This window comes from Grus americana, chromosome 13 (genome assembly GCF_028858705.1).
Source record: "Grus americana isolate bGruAme1 chromosome 13, bGruAme1.mat, whole genome shotgun sequence".
Taxonomy (NCBI): domain Eukaryota; kingdom Metazoa; phylum Chordata; class Aves; order Gruiformes; family Gruidae; genus Grus; species Grus americana.
The window spans coordinates 11,070,666-11,091,169 of NC_072864.1; the positions used below are offsets into that span (position 1 = coordinate 11,070,666).

The 20,504-nt window shown below is 40.7% G+C and overlaps 2 protein-coding genes across 5 annotated transcripts in view; one reads left to right on the forward strand and one right to left on the reverse strand.

Moving 5' to 3' along the window:
• The window catches only part of LOC129212073 (transcription initiation factor TFIID subunit 4-like), a 149,351-nt gene extending 138,782 nt beyond the window's left edge, over positions 1-10,569 (forward strand). The window contains exon 15 of the mRNA XM_054840134.1: positions 8,804-10,569. Within this exon, the coding sequence (XP_054696109.1) occupies positions 8,804-8,971 (168 nt within the window). The 3' untranslated portion in view covers positions 8,972-10,569. The remainder of the gene's footprint in view (positions 1-8,803) is intronic.
• A 2,325-nt stretch (positions 10,570-12,894) lies between these two features.
• KCTD15 (potassium channel tetramerization domain containing 15) overlaps positions 12,895-20,504 on the reverse strand; it is a 44,723-nt gene continuing 37,113 nt past the window's right edge. For all 4 annotated transcript variants that reach the window (XM_054840139.1, XM_054840138.1, XM_054840142.1 and 1 more), the window contains 2 exons: positions 19,817-20,122; positions 12,895-14,129 (listed from right to left, as the gene is read on the reverse strand). In XM_054840139.1, coding sequence (XP_054696114.1) covers positions 13,974-14,129; positions 19,817-20,122 — 462 coding nt within the window. In that variant the 3' untranslated portion in view covers positions 12,895-13,973. The remainder of the gene's footprint in view (positions 14,130-19,816; positions 20,123-20,504) is intronic.

A 20,504-nucleotide genomic window follows, 5' to 3' on the forward strand; every position in this document is an offset into this window, starting at 1 on the left:
AAATGTTAGAACAAAGTTTAAATTGTCAGTATAGTGTTTGTAAGTTAAGCTGATCTGCTTTTTACTTAAGGCTTAGCTGTCTTATTTTGTCTGATAATGGAGAGAAGGGAAAAACCTGGATTGACACTAAGAGGTTAGAGGACAGTATGAAGCAGAGATTAAAAAAAAAAAAAGACAATGGAAGTGTGTATGCTGAAGCAATTTGAAGTTGGGTGGCAGATTACATTGCGGTCTGGAGGACAGAGCAATGAAGAGTGGTGGAGACACGCAGGTCACGGAGCGTATCTGCTTTGAGTCCTGGAGAAGTGATCCTGCTGTGGAAGAGAGAGAGAGACAGGGGACTCTGGGACTTGAGAAAGAGTACAGCATGACAGACAGCACATGGTCACCCTGATGTGCAAGGGGCTGTCTTTGTGATGTAGAAAGGGGAACTAAAGAACATATTGAATGGGGGCTCCTCTAAACTTACTGATGTCTGTAGGAAAGAAAACCCACCTTGTTTCCTTTTTGGAGCCATTCTTCCAAGAGTTATTTGTGCCTATCTGATTTAAGTTTTTCAGGTATTATCTGAACAAAAAACCCCACTAACTTAAAAAGAGTCAAGAGTGAGACTTAACTGTAAGAAACAGAAATGTTAAGAAATCGAGAAATGAGTGGCTAAATGAATCAGTGACTTCTCCCTGCTGAACTCTATCATCTCTCCTAATGTCTGAAATGCACCAGGCCTTAATTATAATTCCATGATATTTGCAGTAATAGAAAGAGTGTTAGCTGCCTTCTGCATTTTATTTACAAATGTTAACGTCTTATTTCCTGTACACTGGACTGTGTTCTGACAATGTGTTTATCCTGCAAGCTGAAGGTATTAGCATTTAGGGCTTAATTTTATTGCCACTCAATCCAGAGATAACCGCATTGCCGGCTTTGTTTTCTTTCATTTAATGGGCTGGGTGTACGAATTAGGGCCATATACTACCCTCAATCCACAGAGGAGCCTCTGCTAATTATAGGGAAAGGTTTATACCGCTGTTCGTAGATTGTAACTGATCTACGAGCAAATTTTACACGGGAATAAAACGTGCCAAGAGCTGGTAGATCTGTGGCTATTTTTGCCCTTTGTTTGGCAAGTGGTGCATAAAGTCACTTGATTGGCACTTGCACAATTGCTGGGAGTGCACAAGATGGCCCCCAGTTGCAAACATAATTATTTTAAAGTCTGGGTGTTATATATCATAATTAGGCTTAAGAACTGAAAGTCAGTTGAGATGAATGAGGGCAATTCATGCTCTCAAGAGTTGAGAAAGTGATTTTGCATTTAGATTTTGCATTTGTAAGATATATTTTTTTTCACAAGCATTAAGAATTAGATACTCTTCTCTCTGTCTCCTGTTCTTCCCATGGGAGGACTGGCAATATATGAAACAGCTATATGATATCCGCGTCTCCCCTTAAATAGGTGAGATACAGCTAGCGCATAAAGTGTCACGATGCAGTTCTTAGTGCTGATTTTTTCTTCATCAAAACCTGCTATGAATGAATCTAGTTCCCCACAGTTACCCTGTCCACTCTTCTGCTCAGCATGTCTTCAGTAAGAGATAGACCAGCAAAACAACCTTTACTGGATAGCAGTGATGTATATTTTAATTAGATAATCAAACAAATTTTACAGTGATATGTGCCTAGAGATTGATGAATGTCAAGAATATTTTAATTATTTTAAGTTTCTGATTAAATGAAAGTCATAATCATACAGGTTAGAAAAGAAAGGGCCACCCACTATGTAAAATTGAGATAGTTTTGAACTATTATCAAGGATTACCAGCAGAGAAAATTCAGATGGGAATAAAATATGATTCAAGGAAAATGTGAATTCTGCAAGTTGGGCTGTAGGGCTTCTCCCAAAGTTGGTTTGACATTTCTTGACTCTTGAGAGAGAATATAGGGACGTACAGCATGACTGGGCTGGAGTAAGATGGGCAAGTCCTTTGAAAAAAAAAAAAAAAAAACCAAAACGAACAACCCCCCAAAAAACCTCAATGCTAATATTGAAAGATGAGAAGGGAAAAGTACCACAATGCTTGAAAAATAACAATAAAAAAATTTGGCAGGATTAGTATTTCAAAGGGAGCAGCACTTGATTAAACATTTGGAAGGCATGGGAGGAGAAACATTCCAAACAAAATGAAAATATATGTGTATGATGGAAACAGGATAAATAGAATATTCTACTTATAATTACCACTGCAAGAATGCAGCCCAAACTTAGAGTTCTTAATCAGGTAAAATTGTCATTGCTTTTAAGTCCAAGTAAGGCAGTGAATTGTGGTAGGTATGAGATGTTTGTGGATAAAGATGTTGGCAAGATCTATAGCTGCAGTGAAGAGCAGGTCCATGAACAAAGTAAAGGAAAAGACTTGGAGCCTGCACCACCGAGCAAGTGGTGAGTGTGTTGCAAGAAGTCAGAGGATACAAGGCATCCGTTTTTATCACAGACCGAGTGAGGAGTGAGGGAAAGAGAAAGATCTTTGAAAGGTTAAAAGTCTTCACAGAACAGAGCTGTATCTCTGTGCAGGAAAATCTTGGAGTTTTTCTTTCTCACACTAATGCAGTGGTTATTTAGAGACCTGCATGGATAAATTGATGAAGAAGTTAAGGTCAGTTGCAGTCTGGTGCCTTCCTGAGAATGACCTGTTGAGGACTGGGCAGTTGAACACCCATCTTCCTTGAGCAGGTAAATGTCATAGCCCATAGCTGCCTTACACTTCCTCTGCGTAATTTATTTCCATTGGGGCAGAATTCTCTTCTTCCAAGTTGTTTCTGACTGAAATGCCTCAGAGCCTGCTTTTGCCCCTGCTCTTATTCAGCTTGTGGGGGGAAAGCTCTGTCAGAGGAAGGAATAGGTGGTCAGGCTGGTATTAGATGCCGAGTTCTCGCAACTGGAAGTTTTTGGTGCAATGCTGTTTTACAAAGCAGGTTTTCAATTATAACAGCACTTGCATATGTGACATAGCTGAACATAATAAAGGCAAAAAGCAGGTACACATAAAGCATTCTTCTTGTAATGGCAGTCCATTTATTTGGGTTGAAATAACATCATGTAATTATAAACTAAAGTGATCATATCTAAAGAAAAAATTTTCACTGCATCCATGTCTTAGTATGATTTACCTTCCTCTTATTATTTCTTAATATAAAAATTACTGCATGCTGTCTTTGAAATGTTGCAATTGTGTTGGTATTTGAAGTACTTGTAAATACTTGTGCAAATCAGTTTTTCTGATGTTTGTCTGCAGGGCGAGGTGTGTGTTTATGTGCCCAGGGGAAATGAGATGCATTTGCATCCAAGAGGGTGTAGCAAGCGAACATGTGCCAAAACAGAGTCTGTAGGAACAGTTGCACTAAAATAGTACAGGGTAGAAATGTTTGCAGATGAAAATAACTAGCTTCCGAAGAAATAATGGTATCTAATCCTCCCTGTAAATGTTGCTGATCTGAAGGCCTAAATGATAGCTTTTGGTGATGAATCTTTCTAAAGACACTTGTAAAGCCACCATATTGTGCATATGAAGATGCACAATCTTTTTGTAGATATAATTATATTTCATATAGTATCGTTAATCTTTGAGGTGCTGACAAACAGTTATTACTTACTTTTCTGTACTTCAGGGGAATACTGATTTAAGGATGTTTCGGCGCTCATTTAAATCAGTGAAATCATTACTATTAGCCTCAGTAGGGGCTGAATTAAACCCTAAATTATGTGGGACAGCTAATCATACATAATATTATACCTGTTTTTCATGTACAAAGTGCCTCTCAGCCAAAGATCTAATAGCAGTTTATGCAAGTAAACATTGTTGCTGCAGCATATCTCCAGAATATTTCTTGCGATCCAAGACCTGTTATTCGTAAGAGCAGACTAATATATACGTTATCTTACCACTCCTCGTCAGTGCATGGAGGTTGGAGAAACAAAATTCCTGGTATTTTTTTACTCCATAGATAGCTTGGCTTTGAATTGTTACTGTGCGATTCCCACTTTCAGAGTTTGGCTTGAAGTGCAAGCCTGCCACAAGGATGTGCCATGTAGCCTGGGAAGAAAACCAGCAGATCTTTTATCATTATTGCCTTGTCTCTCTGGGTCACAGAGAAGCAATAGCCGCAGTTCAAGACTATGTTCAAAGGAGAGATGTCAGGACTGAATTGTTTTCTGGTGAAGGAAGGATGGATAAAATATTAAATGCAATCTTACATTTGCCCTTATCTTTGTGTTTCCTGACAAGAATACCATACTATATTTCCATGGATCTATAATTCAAAGCTGAAGGTATACAGATTTGTGGAAGAAAAATTTTATTTTTATTTATTTGTTCAACAGTAGAAATCATTATAATAAAAATAAGTGTAGATTTTGTACTACATGTGCTTTCTTATGTGAAAGCCTTTCTCGAGCAAGGAACAGCACGCTTTTGAGAGTCACTAGGTTTAATTTTCATCCACCTGCTGCTGTAATTATTGTAATTTAATGCACAAAGACATTTTTACTTTCTGAGCAGCAGGGGAGTTTGTCCATGAAAATTTTGGAAGAGCTGTGTCTGCCTCTCTCAGTTCTGTTTCCCAGTAGCCTTTAAACCTTTTGGGAAATACTGATCAACTCTGGCGGTGGGGGCCAGCAGAAGGGGAACGGAGGTAGGAAGGAGCTCGAGATTTTAAGTCCCTACAACTTCCATGTGAACTTTAGGCTTGGGTACAGGGAAGAGCGACGTGCTGGTCTCAGCAGCAAGGAGAGGCCGAGTATGAGCTCAGCAAGCTTTGGGGTACGTTTGGCGTGGGGACCACATGTCCACTGGGTGGGTGATGCGCACATGCAGCCCGGTGGGTGGGATGACGCTCGCCTGGCTGGAAGTGCGGATGGGAGAAGAGCCGGCTGTGGAGTAGTTCTGAGACCCTTTTGGAAAAGCCCAAGGTTTGGGAGGCGGCGGGGTGTGATATTTGGAGCGTAGTACAGTGGACTGAGACTATTTCTGGAGGAGGTGAGAGGCGATGAACGCTCTGTCGAGTAGCTGGTTTATTGTGGTAAGTAGTAGTACCAGAGAAATGTGACACATCTGTAAGAAATGAGGCTTCGTTAGCTTCTCTGTGCACAGGACTATTTGTTTTAATTTCTACTCTGTCACTGTGCGAGCGTGTTTCTTTGGCAGATCGTTGTATATTTACTTGGTGACCTACCAAGTCTTTGGTCAGTATTTTATTTTGAACTGGTTTTATTCTGCTTCTCCAGCAGCATGAGTTTTCTCATAGAGGACAATCATGAAAATAGCAAACAGGCTAAGATGGGTGACATAAATTCAGAATTGCATCAAAATATGCACACTGAACCAATAATTACTCTGATTCTTCTTCTTAAGCCGTAATTTGAAGCTAGGTCGCTTCCAACAGTTGAATTTAGCTTAACAGTCCAACACTGTTGTTTAAAATACTGTAAACTATATATACATCAGCTGTGCGTATCTGAAGTGCATTAAAGCCCATTAAAGTAGACAGACTCTGACTGTTTCAGTGGGTTGGATTACAGGTTAACAGAGGGCGTGGCACCATGGAATTTCTGCAAATTCCTGCATTTTATTCTCCATGCATTGATTTTCTCTTCAGTCCCGGCTGGGAGCGGGAGTCGTGTGGGGGTCTCAGGAAAGCCCTGCTGTAGCCCACCTCTCTGTAGGCCTGTGATGAGGAACGGGCTGAGCACAAAATAATTTGTTTGCTCTCTGCTGTCTTCCTCGCTGTCCTGTGGGATTTGCAGCTGCCAAGTTCAAGGCAGTCACCGGTCGCCTTGGGGTGTTACGAGAAGGTAGGATGGAAGTAGCAAGGGAGAAGAGACAGTGGGGAAAGGGAGAGGACAAGATGATGGAAGGGGATAAGAAGTTGCTATAATTCATGTATGAAAGCAATGAAGACGCAGAAAGAGTTCATATATAAATTAAATGTTGGGGTTTTTTTCTGGTCTGGAACATTTTAAATTTCCCTTAAATTATAAATAGAAGTTCACTGATAGAAAAACTAGTACCGATGTATATTTGAGTGGGTGTGATTTGATAATAGTTTGGGTGTGGCAGGCCAGGAAATAAAGGATGTAAACACTTTACAACCATTTATTTTTTTATTAGAGCTCCTATCTTTGTAACTCTTATTAGTTGCCATAGATACAGACAACACAGGGCTTGTTTGGGTTAATGAAAAGTCTGTCATGCTGATAAAAAATGTAATTTTTTTTCTTGAGAAAAATGTGCGCTACTTCAATTCCACTATTCTTAGCAATTAATTTTAACTGTGCTTGCATTCATGTATATAATTAAGAAATTGTGGCATTTAGTAGTCTACATTTTTATATAGCATCTGCAGAATAATTCTGAGTACAATGCGGTACCAAACAAATTGGTCTTTAATTTAAATTAGAGATCATATTGACAGATACAAATTACTGTTCTGTCAGTTTACAGATGTGCTTCTGTACGTCTACAATCATTCTTACAATTTTTTTCCACCTTGTAAAACACTTAAAGAACATTATCAGGCAACTGATTGGCTCACAAATGCGATTGTGAAAGTGCACAGCTTAATGTCATGATACGCTGTTGCAGTAAGTATATGTTCTTCCTGCGTAAAGTTCAGTATCTCAAGTGATAAATGCAGTAAGTATGACTTATCACATCTTAATTACAGCTACAGCAGTTATTTGCTGTAAATGTACCTCAACTGATTCAAGAAATGTTTTTATATGAAGAAAAATAAAAATTAAGTAGCTTTTCTGTTAATATTTGGGAAGTGTGTGCAGGGTGGTTCTGGTCTGGTATGCTATGGACAGTATTTTTTAATGAGTTTAAGGTGGCCTCACATTTCTTACAAGCGTGTTTGTTGCTGTTCAGGAACTGTATCTGTGTCGGGATGAATCTGAAATAAGTGTTACTTGGGGTGGGAGGAGAGATGCACCATGTGGGGAACAGAGAAGAAGGAAAAATATTTTGGAGTCAGCTTGGTTGAAAATAAAAACACACGGTGGTTCCTGGGAGCATTGAGAGTGGGAGCAGCCCTGGCAAGGTGGGTGCACGGTCAGAGTGCAGGCCAGAGGCAGCTTGAGGTAGGGTATCGTTCCAGACCTGTGGAAGATAAAGACTACAAGTTTAGATGATGCCAGTTCTTTCAGGAATGCAAAGCGTTTTGGCGTGAAGGCTGAATTCAGAGCACTGCTAAATAAGTGGATTACGCACTGGGAACGTATCTGGCTTCGGCATGGATGAGCAACCCTTGCAGGAGCAGCACACGCTTTTCCTATGAGCAGTGAGGTTAGGTGGTAAATCAATTAATCTGTTAATAAAAACTATTCTATACTGGAGAACAGAATCCCTCAGATCAAATGCTCATGGTGCTCAAAGGTTGTGGGCTTCTCCCTTTCTGGCCTGCGAGCTTAGCCACATTCATTTCACTACATTAAGCCTTTTGTGTTTGTGGTTACAAGAGGACAGGATTTGCTCCACTACTTACTATAATAATCAGATATAGGAGAAATAACTTGAATGGTTTCGTTCTGCAAGGAGTCTGCTGGCGCACAGAAAAGCAACAAAGAAAACAGTGCTACGTCTCACTTGCAGTACACCATATATGTTTCCCCTACAATCTTTCAGTAATAAAATTATGCTTAACTGTATTTTTAATAGCTATAGAATCAAGATCCTAGAATAAGTATTTCCTGGGGAAAGGTAGGTTATTAAGAGCAGCAGTAAGTAAATTTGGGATTTTAAAAGTATTGAAAACTTGGCCAGATGACTTAGAGGTTTGAAAAATAATTTAAATCTTTTTAGAGATCAAACCCCATTTTTCTCAGAACACTTTATTTTGTCAGAAATCAATTGGAATTAATAAAAACAATGGTCTCCTAAGGATGAAAAAAGGGTTGAATGTGTGCGTGTATCAGGTTTCAGTTTTAAACTCAACAAGACTGCAGAGAGTCTGTAACTACGTCTTTTCAATTTCTAAATATTCAGATCACAGTGTTCTCAAGCCCAGTTTGTGAATGTTTTCTCTATATAGAAAGCCAGGATGAAGTATTCAGTAATTCAGTACGTTTGAACCATTTTTTTTTTTTAAATTAACATAGCTTTAGAAAGTAGTATACTAATGTTTGTCTTTATCATTGCACAATGTCCGAGGCTTTGTGATTTTTCTATTTCGTTTCTCCCTCTCTCAGCTGAGCGCTGGTTGTATGCTCGAGCACGGTTGCTCAGTGCCTCTCCCAGTAGGCCCAGAGGAGAGAACCGGGGTCCCCCTGGGACTGGCAGCTGCAGAGGTTACTGCCGTCGCAACACCCTGATACGCCACTCACCTTTTTCCAGTCCTAGACCCGGGATGTGGAATAGGATGGTGCGCACATTTGCTATGCTAGAGGTGGCTTTATCTGCTGCAAATAGTTTTGTCCTTAAAAGGCTCCTGAAATTCAACTGGTCAAATGTATCTACAGTTAACATGACTGAAGCGGGATTAGTCAGACATACTTGTCCCGAGTTGGAAATGAACAAGGTCTGGCCTGACGGGTGTTTTCACCTGAGTTTCTTTACTCAGGTTAACTTGGTGAGACTCAGAAGAACAGGAAAAAAAAGAAAAAAAAATCTCAATACTTTCAGAATTAAGTCTCATAGTAATCCATTTAAGATGTTTAAAACAATCCAGCAGTTAGTAGCTGTAAACCTGAGAGTACAAGGAAACTCTTTGCTGTTGCAGGACTTCTGACATTGCTGTGTTTTCTTTGTAGGGCCTGGGTATGTCCGGTGCAGGTCAGGCCGGCCTGGGGACTCCTTCATCCAGGCAGTACGCACGACAGAAAATAACTCGCGTAAACCTCAGGGACTTCATCTTCTACATGGAACAGGAAAGAGAAACGAGCCATTCTCTCCTGCTCTATCGAGCTCTGCTTAAATAAAGCCAAGGATTGTACTGGTTTCTCCATACAGAAGCTCAACTTGCATTGAAAAGCTGTCATTTTAATGTGCCTTCTCTTTTTTTCAGAAGTCAATGTTCCAGTAATTTTGTTTTGTAAAATTGTCAGACACATGCAATAAATGCCCTTTAATGTAAAAAACTAGTAATATAAAAACACAAAAAAATGTGCAAAAGGTTTTAAAATGTTGAATCCACAGATAGAACCAACGTCAAAGCCTTGCTCCATTTGGCCGTTTCAGAGGAGGCTGACGTTACGTAGATGTGAAACTGCTGCAGTGGCTCCCCCAAACCACCCCACGGCAAGGAGGGCTGGGACAGGCTCACGGCATTGGGACCTAACCACGGAGTTGACCTCTGGCTTCGTTTACGGTGCTTAGTCTTCTTTTTTGTTTTACTGGCACTGTTTCCACTGACTAACCATGGTGATACTTGTTGTTATTTTGGATTAGTTATAATTGCAGTTTTTTGCACAGTTAAGAGAATAGCCACTGCGCACTCTCACAAATTTGATATATTTAGGATTTTTGCTTTTACTGCACAGCTCATTTCCTGAGCCATTTGCTGACCCAAGTCCTAAGTGTGTGAAATCTGTGCATTCAGGTCCCAGCTGAGTTACCTTGACTAACTTCCAGTTGTTTTCTAAATCTCTTCAACCTTTTGCACATTTGTAGCAGCTGGTTAGTAACATGAATCAAAGTTGGGTTTTATTTTCTAAAAAATATCTTAATTTATTTATTGCAAAGAGTATGGTTTAATGGTGGTTTTGAAAGAGAGTATTTGTTCAGTAAAGATTTTAGAGTATTCTATGTGGATTTTTAAGTCACTGTAAAGGAAGTTTTTGGGGGCCGGTTCCGCTCTCGGAGAATTGCGAGCGCAGGGGCGAGCCCGGTGCCGCCGGGCGGGCGGTCAGGGCAGCGCCACGGCGCAGGGACTGGCCCTGCCTTTGCTTGGACGATTGGACCCAGGGACTCCAGTCCGCAGAGGCTCATGAACAAGCGCATGACTTTAAGCATAACAAGTAGTTTTACGTACTTCCAGGTGGAATGAATGCTTTTTAAATGCTTTGCTGAATTGGAATTGCAGGGGCCCGCACCAAAGCCAGGCGAAGTCAGTGCGAGTCTTTGCGGTGGCATCGGCTAGGAATGCCGAGCAGGCAGGTGGGCATGAGCTGTTGTACTTCACACAGAACAGTATTATCGGTGACCATGGAAGGGAGACATTTGCTTATTTATCTTTTCCATTTTTACTATGTTATTGCTTGCCACTTTTTTGAGGCAATTTTTTTTTTTGATGGGAAACCATAGCGAAAGCACAAATAGAACTATTTGTCCAATAGTTTTAAAAACAAAAGTTTTAATTATTTTTTAAGGTTTATGAAAAGCAGAAGAAAATTTATACTGCTGCTATTTAGCCAAAAGATTATTCATAAGGTATTTAAGGCCAGGAAATGTAAAATTATGTTTTAAATGTATTGATAATTTGTACATATTGTTTATAAAGGCCTTGTGTTTATTAGAATTACGTTATTTTGATGATTTCTGTACATACTCGTAAATACCCCCAATTTGTGTGAAAACATACTCCCTTATTTGTACTTATTTTGTAAAGAAATAAAACAATTTACTGAAGTAACACATCGAGTGACATACAGTATTAATTTATCAAACATGAATTTCACATTGTCTTGCAGTTCTTAAGCACTGTTCAGAAACATTTTGCGTTAAAATATTAACAGAATACCCACAAAGAAATATTAAAACCAAATACTTCAATGTTTTGTTGTGCTGATTCATATCCTTTGTCAAACATCTAATAAAATTGTCAACAAACCTCGATGCTATTAATACAGTGAATGAATGCACTCAACAGTTGCTTTCTCAAAAGCGATCAGTCCAATAAGCACAACAGAACATTCTTTCACTTTCTTTCCGAGACTTGGGAGCACAGCGGTGTGGCAGGGTTGTACACAAAGTGCTAGCCAAGACTCCTCTTCTTCAAGCCACAATTTCAGTGCTCAGCAACGGAGAATCAGAACAATTTTTGTTCAGTCGAATTAGGCGACAAACCAGGCGACGTTTACTTTTTGGCCTTCGTAATGAAAACATTTGCTGGCTGTGCACCACAGCTTTCCTGGAGTTTCTATGGTATTTTAAAACCTGTTTTTGCGATGCTGAGCAATGTTCTTAATTAAGTTATGTTGCTATGGTTTAAGGCCAGAAGTAAAAATTCAAATCGCTTTTTTGCTGATATTGCTGCCTAAAAATACAGGGAAATAAGTAAAAAATATATAAATGAAACTGTAATAAACTTTAAATAAGTGACCTGAAGTTACTAACTAAAAGAACATGTTCTAGCTTAACTTTTTTTTTTTTTTAAAGGCATATTTCTTCTAACAAAGTGATTGTTTCCACATGTCTTCCTTGCCTTAGTGCTATTTTGCAGTCAATGCTGTGATGTCATGGCTCAAACTTTCCATCTCAAGTTCACATTTACCTTGGCTGGCGCAGCCCGGAACCCTTCACGATGCCGCCTTAGCAAGCTGCCCGAAGTACCGGAGCTGCTTTATTGAGCTATAAAAAACAATATGGTAAACACCAAACTGAAGAAAATCAACCCAACCAACCACAAACACTTCCAGTGGCATTCTACGTACATCTGAACGCGTCGTCTGGCCCCTGTGCTGAAATGTAAACGTGAGGTGATGCCTTTCTCCCTGGCGAGAGGTAACGAAGGGAGAGGATGCACCGACAGACAAGTGCTCGGCCGCTGCTAGTGCTAACTGCCCCGGTCGGGAGGGCGGGACTGAAGTGTACATGGGATAAAAACCACAAAGCTAAATGGGTTATTGGAGGATACCGTGAACTTAAAGTGAACTCAATGTATGAAAGTAATAAATAAAACACTTTTTTTTTCTTTTCCTAAGACACAGCTACATCAAGCTGAATGGAGCAAAAGGCCGGAGGAGACGCAATCAAAGTTCTCACCTCTTTCAAACAACATGGGAGACACAGTGAGTGTTCCACCCTACTTGCTTATTTTGATCATTTACTTTACAGAAATGTTTATGGCATGAAGTACTGTATAAGAAATGTGCATACACAAATACATGACAATTATACGTTAAGTTCTTTACAATATTAAATGTATAATATACAATTCTACAGATATCTTACAATCAAAGGTGAATGTTGTGCCATATATTCAAATATGGCAATGCCTAGCAACTTTAGAATGTCGTACAAGTATAAAACCACAAAATAAAATAACTTTACAACTCTTTTGAAGTAGACAGATTTGCTCAACTGTTCTGCTAAGTTAGCAGGCCAACACGCATGGGCTAAGGTTTCCAGAAGAGATTTCTGAGTTGGGTAACCAAGGTGAGAAAACCTGCAGAGGTCTGATTTTCCACGGACAGGTATCCAGCCCTTTTCCAAAAATGAGACCCCTGCCCAGATTGTACCCTGGATAGTCAGTACAGCTCGTTGCTTTTGAAAATATTAAACATGATTTTTTTTTTAATTTTGCCCGATTGTAGTCATTTGGCATTAAAGAATTGTTGACCACTTCATACTCTGTCCCTTGTTCTGTATGGCCGTATTTATGCATCTAAAAAGAGTTCAATTAAAATTCAGCATCTACAACAGCATTCTATAAATTAACGTGGGAGAAACTAAATTGTGATTAACACATGAATTAGTTATTGAGGACCCAATCATGCTAAACAGCAATAAACAGGATTTAGCAGAATGCTATTTATAACCTTGCACCTGCAAACACGGTGCTTGTCTCCTGAGTTAGGAAGCCCTGCAAGTCAGAGTCCACACCGATTGATGGAAGGAGCAGTAACCTCCTGCAGACAGCGGGCTTCGTTAAAGAGGAAATTACACAGATAGAGGGCAGCTACAGAATCGGTATTTTAATAATAGTTTAAAATAATAGAGGAAAAACAACCTAAACAAAAGGTGGCCTGCTCTCATTGGACAATGGCAGTAGAGGGGTTTAACATCTTTTTGCAAAAATTCCAGACCCATAAAGAGTAGGCTTGTCCAAAATTCTTAACATTTCCTCCTAAATGTGGGCTCATAACATGGTTAGTAAATGAGTAACAAGGGGTGGCAGAGCTTGCTTGGCAGAACCACACTGCTTTGATGATGCAAAACTTAACAGTTTCTGAGTCAAAACGAGACTGGCTTTAAGAGAACTACAGCTCCACAGTAGGTGTGTGACCCTTGCATGATGGTGGATGGCATTTCGTTTTGTGCTTCCAGATCCCTACTTTTGCAAATATTGCCACAATCGGCCTTGTCACATTTTTTGTCACTTCTTTGTTTCGTGTTTGGGGGGGGTGGGGTTAGTACTGAGCACCAGTTGACTATAAATTGGTCCTTTTCTGATTCTGGCTTCTGTCCACAGAGAGATATTTCAGTTGGAAATGTATAAAAATAAGCCATTTGCTAGCGTGAGTGAGTACAATCACTAAAGTGTAATGTAACGAATGTACGGAGGTGTAAAGCACGTCTGATATGAAGGGGAGATACTCAGTGCAGTTTTTAGTGTACATCTTCCTCTCGGAGGCGCCCACTTCCACACATCACAGCATTGGGGTGTCGTCGGAAAGGCTGCCAGAACCATTTCTCCTGCTGATCTCTTCAAATTGCTTTAATTGGTCTTTCTGCAGAAGTCCACTGTAGGGTCAGGGGTTTACGAAGCTTTGCCTTTTTCACCACCGCAGCTGTTCAGCCCAAAGTACTTTCCCAGCAGGCCTGGTACGCTGAGCATGCTCAGGAATTTCATCGTGAAAAACGGACAACTGGTTTTTCAAATGCTTTTCATGGCTGGCTATGTGACAGGTAGTTTCAGAATACCACTAATTGGCAACATAAAGTCAAAATCTGTTTGCTAATACTGTTTTGCAAATCCTTAGTGTTTCACATAAGGGACTATTAAACACTTCTACGGTTACAAAGGAGTAGGGGTAGGGTCTAGTCCAGGGGCTCCTGTTTTATTCTGATCGTTGGGGTAGGTTGTGGTCGTCTGTCTTCGCGACACAGCACGTATTCACTGAACTGAGAGGAATCCACGCCACCACCACATGAAGCTGCCACGTTAAATCCCTTCTGAAATAATCTTTCGAGCACCTGCAATGTGGGGAAAAAAATCAGATTAATACTTAGCAAATTTTAGTGATAAAAGCATTCAGGAGCACTGCATCTAAATGATGGATTTAGTCTTTCGAGTCCTTGTTGAATGAATATTATTCAGCTATAATTCTATAACTTATTCTTAAATGACTACACTGTGATTAAAGTCTCGCTCTCAGCAAACCTCTGTAGAAAACAAAAATTAATCAAACAAATAAGCACTCTGCAGAGCAGCTTAGTACATTATATAGTAAAATACTGGACTGGTGATATTGATGCTATCTCTTACTGCTTATAGAAAGCAACATCGGGTTTAAGTCGTAATAAAAAGTGCCCATTATTCATTAGTTATATGAACAGTCTTACAGAAAGGGGCTGAAAACATTCCTTAGCTCTTCCTTGGCAGGTGAAAATGTATGTGAGTCTGAGTGACACTTCCACCAGATCTTCACGGAAATCGCAGCTGTGATTTTCCCTTGCTGGAAGTGAGCGCTGCTTTTAGCAAAGCATGGCAGGGACGGGATGCGGAGCCAAGACGTGGACAATAAGAAAATGTTCTGGCCTGAGAAAGAGATTAATTTGTATTGCCCAAATATGTATTTTCTCTTTCACCTTCTAAAGAAAAGTTGGTGCAATTTAGATGCATGAATTTAAGGAACCCAGAGGCAACTTTAATTTCTGAGACTGTCACACAGCACATTACCCTAGGATATACGGATCTTGGCAATATGATTGGGGCCGTGTTTTCACATGGGTGAGCGTGTTGATATACGGCTTCCCAGCAGAGCAGGACGCACACAGACTTCCCTCGGCATTGGGTGAGAGCGGATGCCAGATGCACCTTTGGCGGCTCTGCAACGCAAGATCCAGTGGAGGAGATGCCGTACTGTCTCCCTCCCGCTGGTGGCTGAGTCCAGGGCAGCAGCCTGGATACACGCTTCCCGTGTTTTTCTCTACTGATAAATGCCATCAAGGGGAGCAGCCTGTACCGTTCTGTAACCATCTCGCCCAAGGTACCGCTCCCATTGCTACAGCACATGGGCCCACCGTGCTGGGAAGGGAACCTGATGATTTACTAAACCTAGTGAACTTGGTAACACCAGCATCCCCACGTGATGGCCATCTGCTGCCCACGACAGGGACTGAGCTATTTAAAAACTTGTTCACTCAACCTAGAGAAGTGTCTAAGCAATATACCCACCTTCAGATGGAGCCAACTCGGACAGTTTTGTGGGTTTATGTTATAGAAAGAATTTTATTTCTTTTTTGGTTTTACTAGCCCTGTGAGCACTTCAGCAGTTACACCTACTGCAGTAGTACTTAAGTATCTTACGTTTCAAGGCCCAAGCTGACTCTGTTAACAGATCTGCACACCAGACCGCTGCCATGGCACACAGACCCACGTGAGGCCACGGTGCATTTCTTAGTGCACCACTGCTTTTGCCTGAACGTTGGCTTTGCTTTCTCCAGAAACGTCACTTTGGAGCCTTTATTATGGGTAACTGGTTCCAAAAGGACAACTGTATCCAAGGTGATACTGTAGCATTTGCTGGTTTTAATCTGTGGGAACCCTCTTTTGAGGAGGTCGCCCATGTTACTCATCTGTGTTTTAATCCGTGGTTTGGGTTTTTAGCAGTAACTAAAACCTTGCACTGGCTACCCTGGCTGCTAATGGCAGGCGAAAGAAAGGAGCTGCTCTAGCACAGCTTTGCCTAAACCGTGCTGAATCTGATGGAAATCAACTTGCCTGAGGAGCTCTGCCTGGCCTTGGACACAGGGACCTAACGTTCTCAGAAAGTCGCATCTGCCAAATCTCACTGACTTTTGCCCTGATTTTCATATACTTTATACTGTAAGAATGTTGTAGAAATGAAAGACTGAAAAAGCACCCCAGTGTATGGAAGAAAAATGAACCCGGAGAGATTAAAAAGAAGGGTGAGGAGAGTGGGTTATCAAAATATATTGAGAGAGAGAGAGAGAAAGCTTACAACTCTCTTATTTGTCCAGGCTGTACACAGCCGGTAGGACAAAAGTGGGATGCAGACACTAACACATGTTCCTGGCTCAAAGAGGACGGCAGGAGTTTGAGAGGAAAGGAGGAACAAGGCTCCATCAGACTGCTGTTTCACAGGCTGCACTGTGTTTTGGTTGTTTTGTGCATCCCTGTTCCTAGACCTGGCAAGATGAAGACAAAAGGCAACCCCACTACAGGAAAGGAGGCTTCTTCCATTTAACTGGATAGCGAAACAGAGGATTGACAGGTAGGATTTCAGAGAGAGACATGACTTCAAAATCCTTGCTAAAAACTTTTTTAAATCAATTTGCTTGTAAGACAAAACAAGCACGGGGGTGCCCTTGGCTTGCCTCGGTCCAAAGCTATGGAAGGCTGCATGTTAACACAGGACTCTTCTTTACTGAGCCAGCTCTCTGCAAACACACAATCCAGGTAGACATTACACCTCAGAGCACCACACGCAGAACAAAGCAATTCATTTTTGCTACCTACGCGCTCGAAGGACTAGACTGCAGGCTATAATCTAGTGTTAAAAACCTCAGTATCATCAATTTTCTCAGCAAGAAACAAAACAGGCCAAATCCTGTAAACAATGCAGAGAGTGTTTAAATATTGTCAAGTTTTAAGTGCAATTTGGATGAGGTTGAGCTCAGGTCTATGGAGAAAGGCTCCTAAAGGCTGCTTCCATATGTGCTGAGCACCGGTTTGTACGGGCCAGCGCCTGCACAAGACTAAACGTCATGTTGAACGTGAAGAGATTTAAATGCCATTTAGTGAATTTGGCTCTATGTGCATTACTTTTTCTGAAGGTAAGATACAGAGGGAAACCAGTAAGCGTCTCTGAATCAAATCAGAGCTACTTTCCTGTAAATCTCCAAAGAGAATATGCCAAAAAGTAAATGAGTATCAACTGTGATTCTCCTATGTACAGGGACACATACACACAATATTAAATAGAGGATTTGTGCTAGGATTTAATATACTCTGTCTTCCAGTATTCCGAGCACATCGAGGTACAGACTCTGATTTTGTTGGAAGGTTTTCCAAATAGAAACATGATACTTTCACTTACTGCATTTCATTTGAATTTTGCAGAATACTAACGAATACAGTCTTAATTATGAAGACTCAGTGTTCAACATATACAATCAGAAGTTTCTCTAAGGTAAGCTCATGTATCTCACCAGAACCTGTTGCAAGGAGTTGAAAAAACAGTGTCAGTGTTAAGAAAACTCTATACCTACATGTAATTACAAATGGGCGTTAAATTAAGAGCTACTGCATTTTTTCTTGGCTGCCACTAGCTACTCAGTGTTGCCATTCTTTGGTTTATATGCACAGTTCTTGACACAAAACATTTAATGAAAATATTTTCCAAAGATCCAAAGAATTTATAAATATTGCGGTTGTGGTACCAAATACATTCAGCAGGGCACAGGAGACAGAAGTGATGTATCTCGGCAAACAGCAGGCAGACTTACCGCATCACTCTTTGAGATTCTTTGGAAATGACTCTGCTCTTCCAACCACTACCCCTTCTAACCCATCTCCCTTACGTCTATGCATTTACTTCACTGCACTTCCAACTTCTGACTTAATACTGTTTTGCCAAAAAATCCTGGGAAGGGGAAAGGCAGCGCCTATGCACTGACCAGCGTCCATCAGAGCCAATGATAATTAGCTGCTGATTTCATCAGCCTTTGGTCTCAGAAATGCATCACTTTCCAGAAAGTGTTTGAAAACACTTTCTATTAATTATATAGTAAAATGATGTAATTTAGTAAAATGATGTAATTTAATAATGTTATTTAAACTGCAGACTCTTTGACAGAATTTTTTTTTTTTCACAACATGAACTTGTGAAGAGACTCTTTGATTCTGCCTGAATTTTGACTGAATTCAAAACACATTCAAATAATAACAATAATTAGCATTCAGCTTTTACTACAATCACGTTTCCTACCAGTACGCCGCTTTGGATAAAACAGAGCCAAGTGCTAAGCCACGTGGGCGTCCAGTGCTTTGCCTGGCTGCTTGCAGTGCTGAGCCCATCAGTGGCTCGCAGTCACCCTTTTTGTTTCAGTTTTTCTAATTTCTCTCATGTATCTAACTGTATCGCATGGACAGCGTGGCTGAGAAACAAACATGCTTCCCTGTCTGCCTACCTTAGCTAACTGCAGCTGCTCCCTTCTCCACCCAGCACAGCAATGAATTCATCACTGTTCCCACTGCCAGCAAATGGATCTGCCTCCAACCCACCTCCAATCTTCTATTTTTGGGGCAGCCCACTCTAAACCTTGCCAGACATGAAATTGCTAAGGACTGTGCAAAATTAACCACAGGCATTGGACTCTTAAAGTTCAACCAAATAAAACACTTGGGAGTCTTGAACCCAAAAATCACCAGAAATATCTGGCTTTAGAATGGTTTCAGACAAAAGTGTCTATTCGTGCACAGTGCATTAGGGAATGCTGCCTCAAGGACGGAGGTGTCAATGTCAAATGCAGGTTGGTAAAACAACTCCATCTGCCTTTACGTATTCTGGTAACTGCAGGTCTCCCAAAGATGTTGTCAGCTGGCAGCTGGGGAGATGGAGGGTGCCTCAGCTTGCTGTGTAATAACAGTCTGGGTAAGCAAGGGCTCTAGGTTCTCGCCCTCCCTTGCTATTATGCCCCCCCAGACCCGGTCTGGCCAGCCTGTCCCATGGGCCAGCTCTTCTGTGGGTATTTGCCCACAGGGAAGTTTATCAAGACCACTAAGGTGTTTCCCACAGCCTGTCTGCAGGGGACGGGAACTTTGGAAATATTCCCCTACGGGTTGATTTCACTTTCCATAATACAAGTATTCTTTGCAGCATATTTTAAAGCCATACATGCAAAAACCAAGAGCTCTGTTTTGCCCTTGTTAATTAAGGCACAAGTTAGCACATCATCAACACCGTTCCTTCTCTGCAGCCCAAGGACAGCTACAACACCAAAGCTTTGGCCGCAGTGGCAGTGATCCCTTGTGAAATGGCATTTCTTGCCCATAAGGCTGCTGCCTAAACACAAGCCACATATTTATTTCTGCTACCATCCACCTATCTGTCCAGTTATCTTCTTTTGTTTCATATGTTTAATTTTAAACCTAATGTCAAAACTCTGAGTATAAAATGAAATACATTTTGTTTAAAATACTCTGGGCAATTTTTATAGAACATCCTTTTGAAAAAAAAAAAAGTGCAGAGATCAATTTTTTTAAGTCCATCCCGCAGGCACCATCATTTAATTATGAGTGAGACATAAATTATGCATTTACACATTGTTGCATTTTCTATAAAATGGTGTGGAGATTTTTTTTGTAGTTTTTGGAACTCTCTCTTTCTTCCTGGGGGCACTTTGGAGGAAAAAAAAACTGCTGCGGGCTATACATTGATGAAAAAATTAGCATTTATCAGTATAACACCATTATGAGACCAGCATGCCACTAACATACACAAAATCTAAATCTATTTTTCCACTTAGACTTAGGAAAACCTGAAAGACTGTGATCTCACCAGGCAGAAAATGTCTCCTTGCAGTATAAGCACTGAAGGTAATTGGGCAGAAGCAAATAATTTGCATATAATTGAACAGGAAATAATAAAAAAATACCCCAGCAAATAGATGAGCCAGCATCGAAAGGCCATTACCTGCACTGAATTCAACCGGCAGTATCCGTTCAAAGGAAACCTAATAACGTGGGTAGGGTCCTGGTTCCAGCCGGCGTTTACAGAGTTGCACATGACGTCCCCGGTCTCTGGGAAGATCTCTTCTATTAAAGCTTTCTCCCCGCTCAATGCAATTCTTTCCCCCAGATCTGGAGTCACTCTTACGACCAAGCAGTCACAAGGCTGGAAATGTTTCCTTTGTTCTTTCTCTTGTTTCCATCGCTCCAGTTCCTTAATCATTGGCTGCAGCTGGTAATACTTTGCTTCTTCATATAAAAGATTAAAGTCCTGGGAAAAAAAAAAAAAAGAGAGGGAGAGAGAGAAACTAGACATGCTTATAGTTCTCTTTTAAAAATGAGTATTGTTCCTGTTTGACCTACTTAGGCTTCTGTATTGTCAGCAAGAGTGCAAAGGCAACAGGTATCCACATACTTTGTCTTCGTCTTACACCTACACAGAAAACCACACTGTGTTAGTGTTCGATCTATTTGAGCTGACCATGAAGTTCCCATTGCACTGAATTAGTCTTTCATTTATTATCCCACAAGGTCAATGCCAGAAGGATTTACTTTTGTATTAAGAAATCAAAATAACTGGTTGCAATAAGCAAAGCCTGCTGATGTAAGAGGAGATGTCCTGAGCCCTAATCTTCACTCTTGGCCTCAGATAT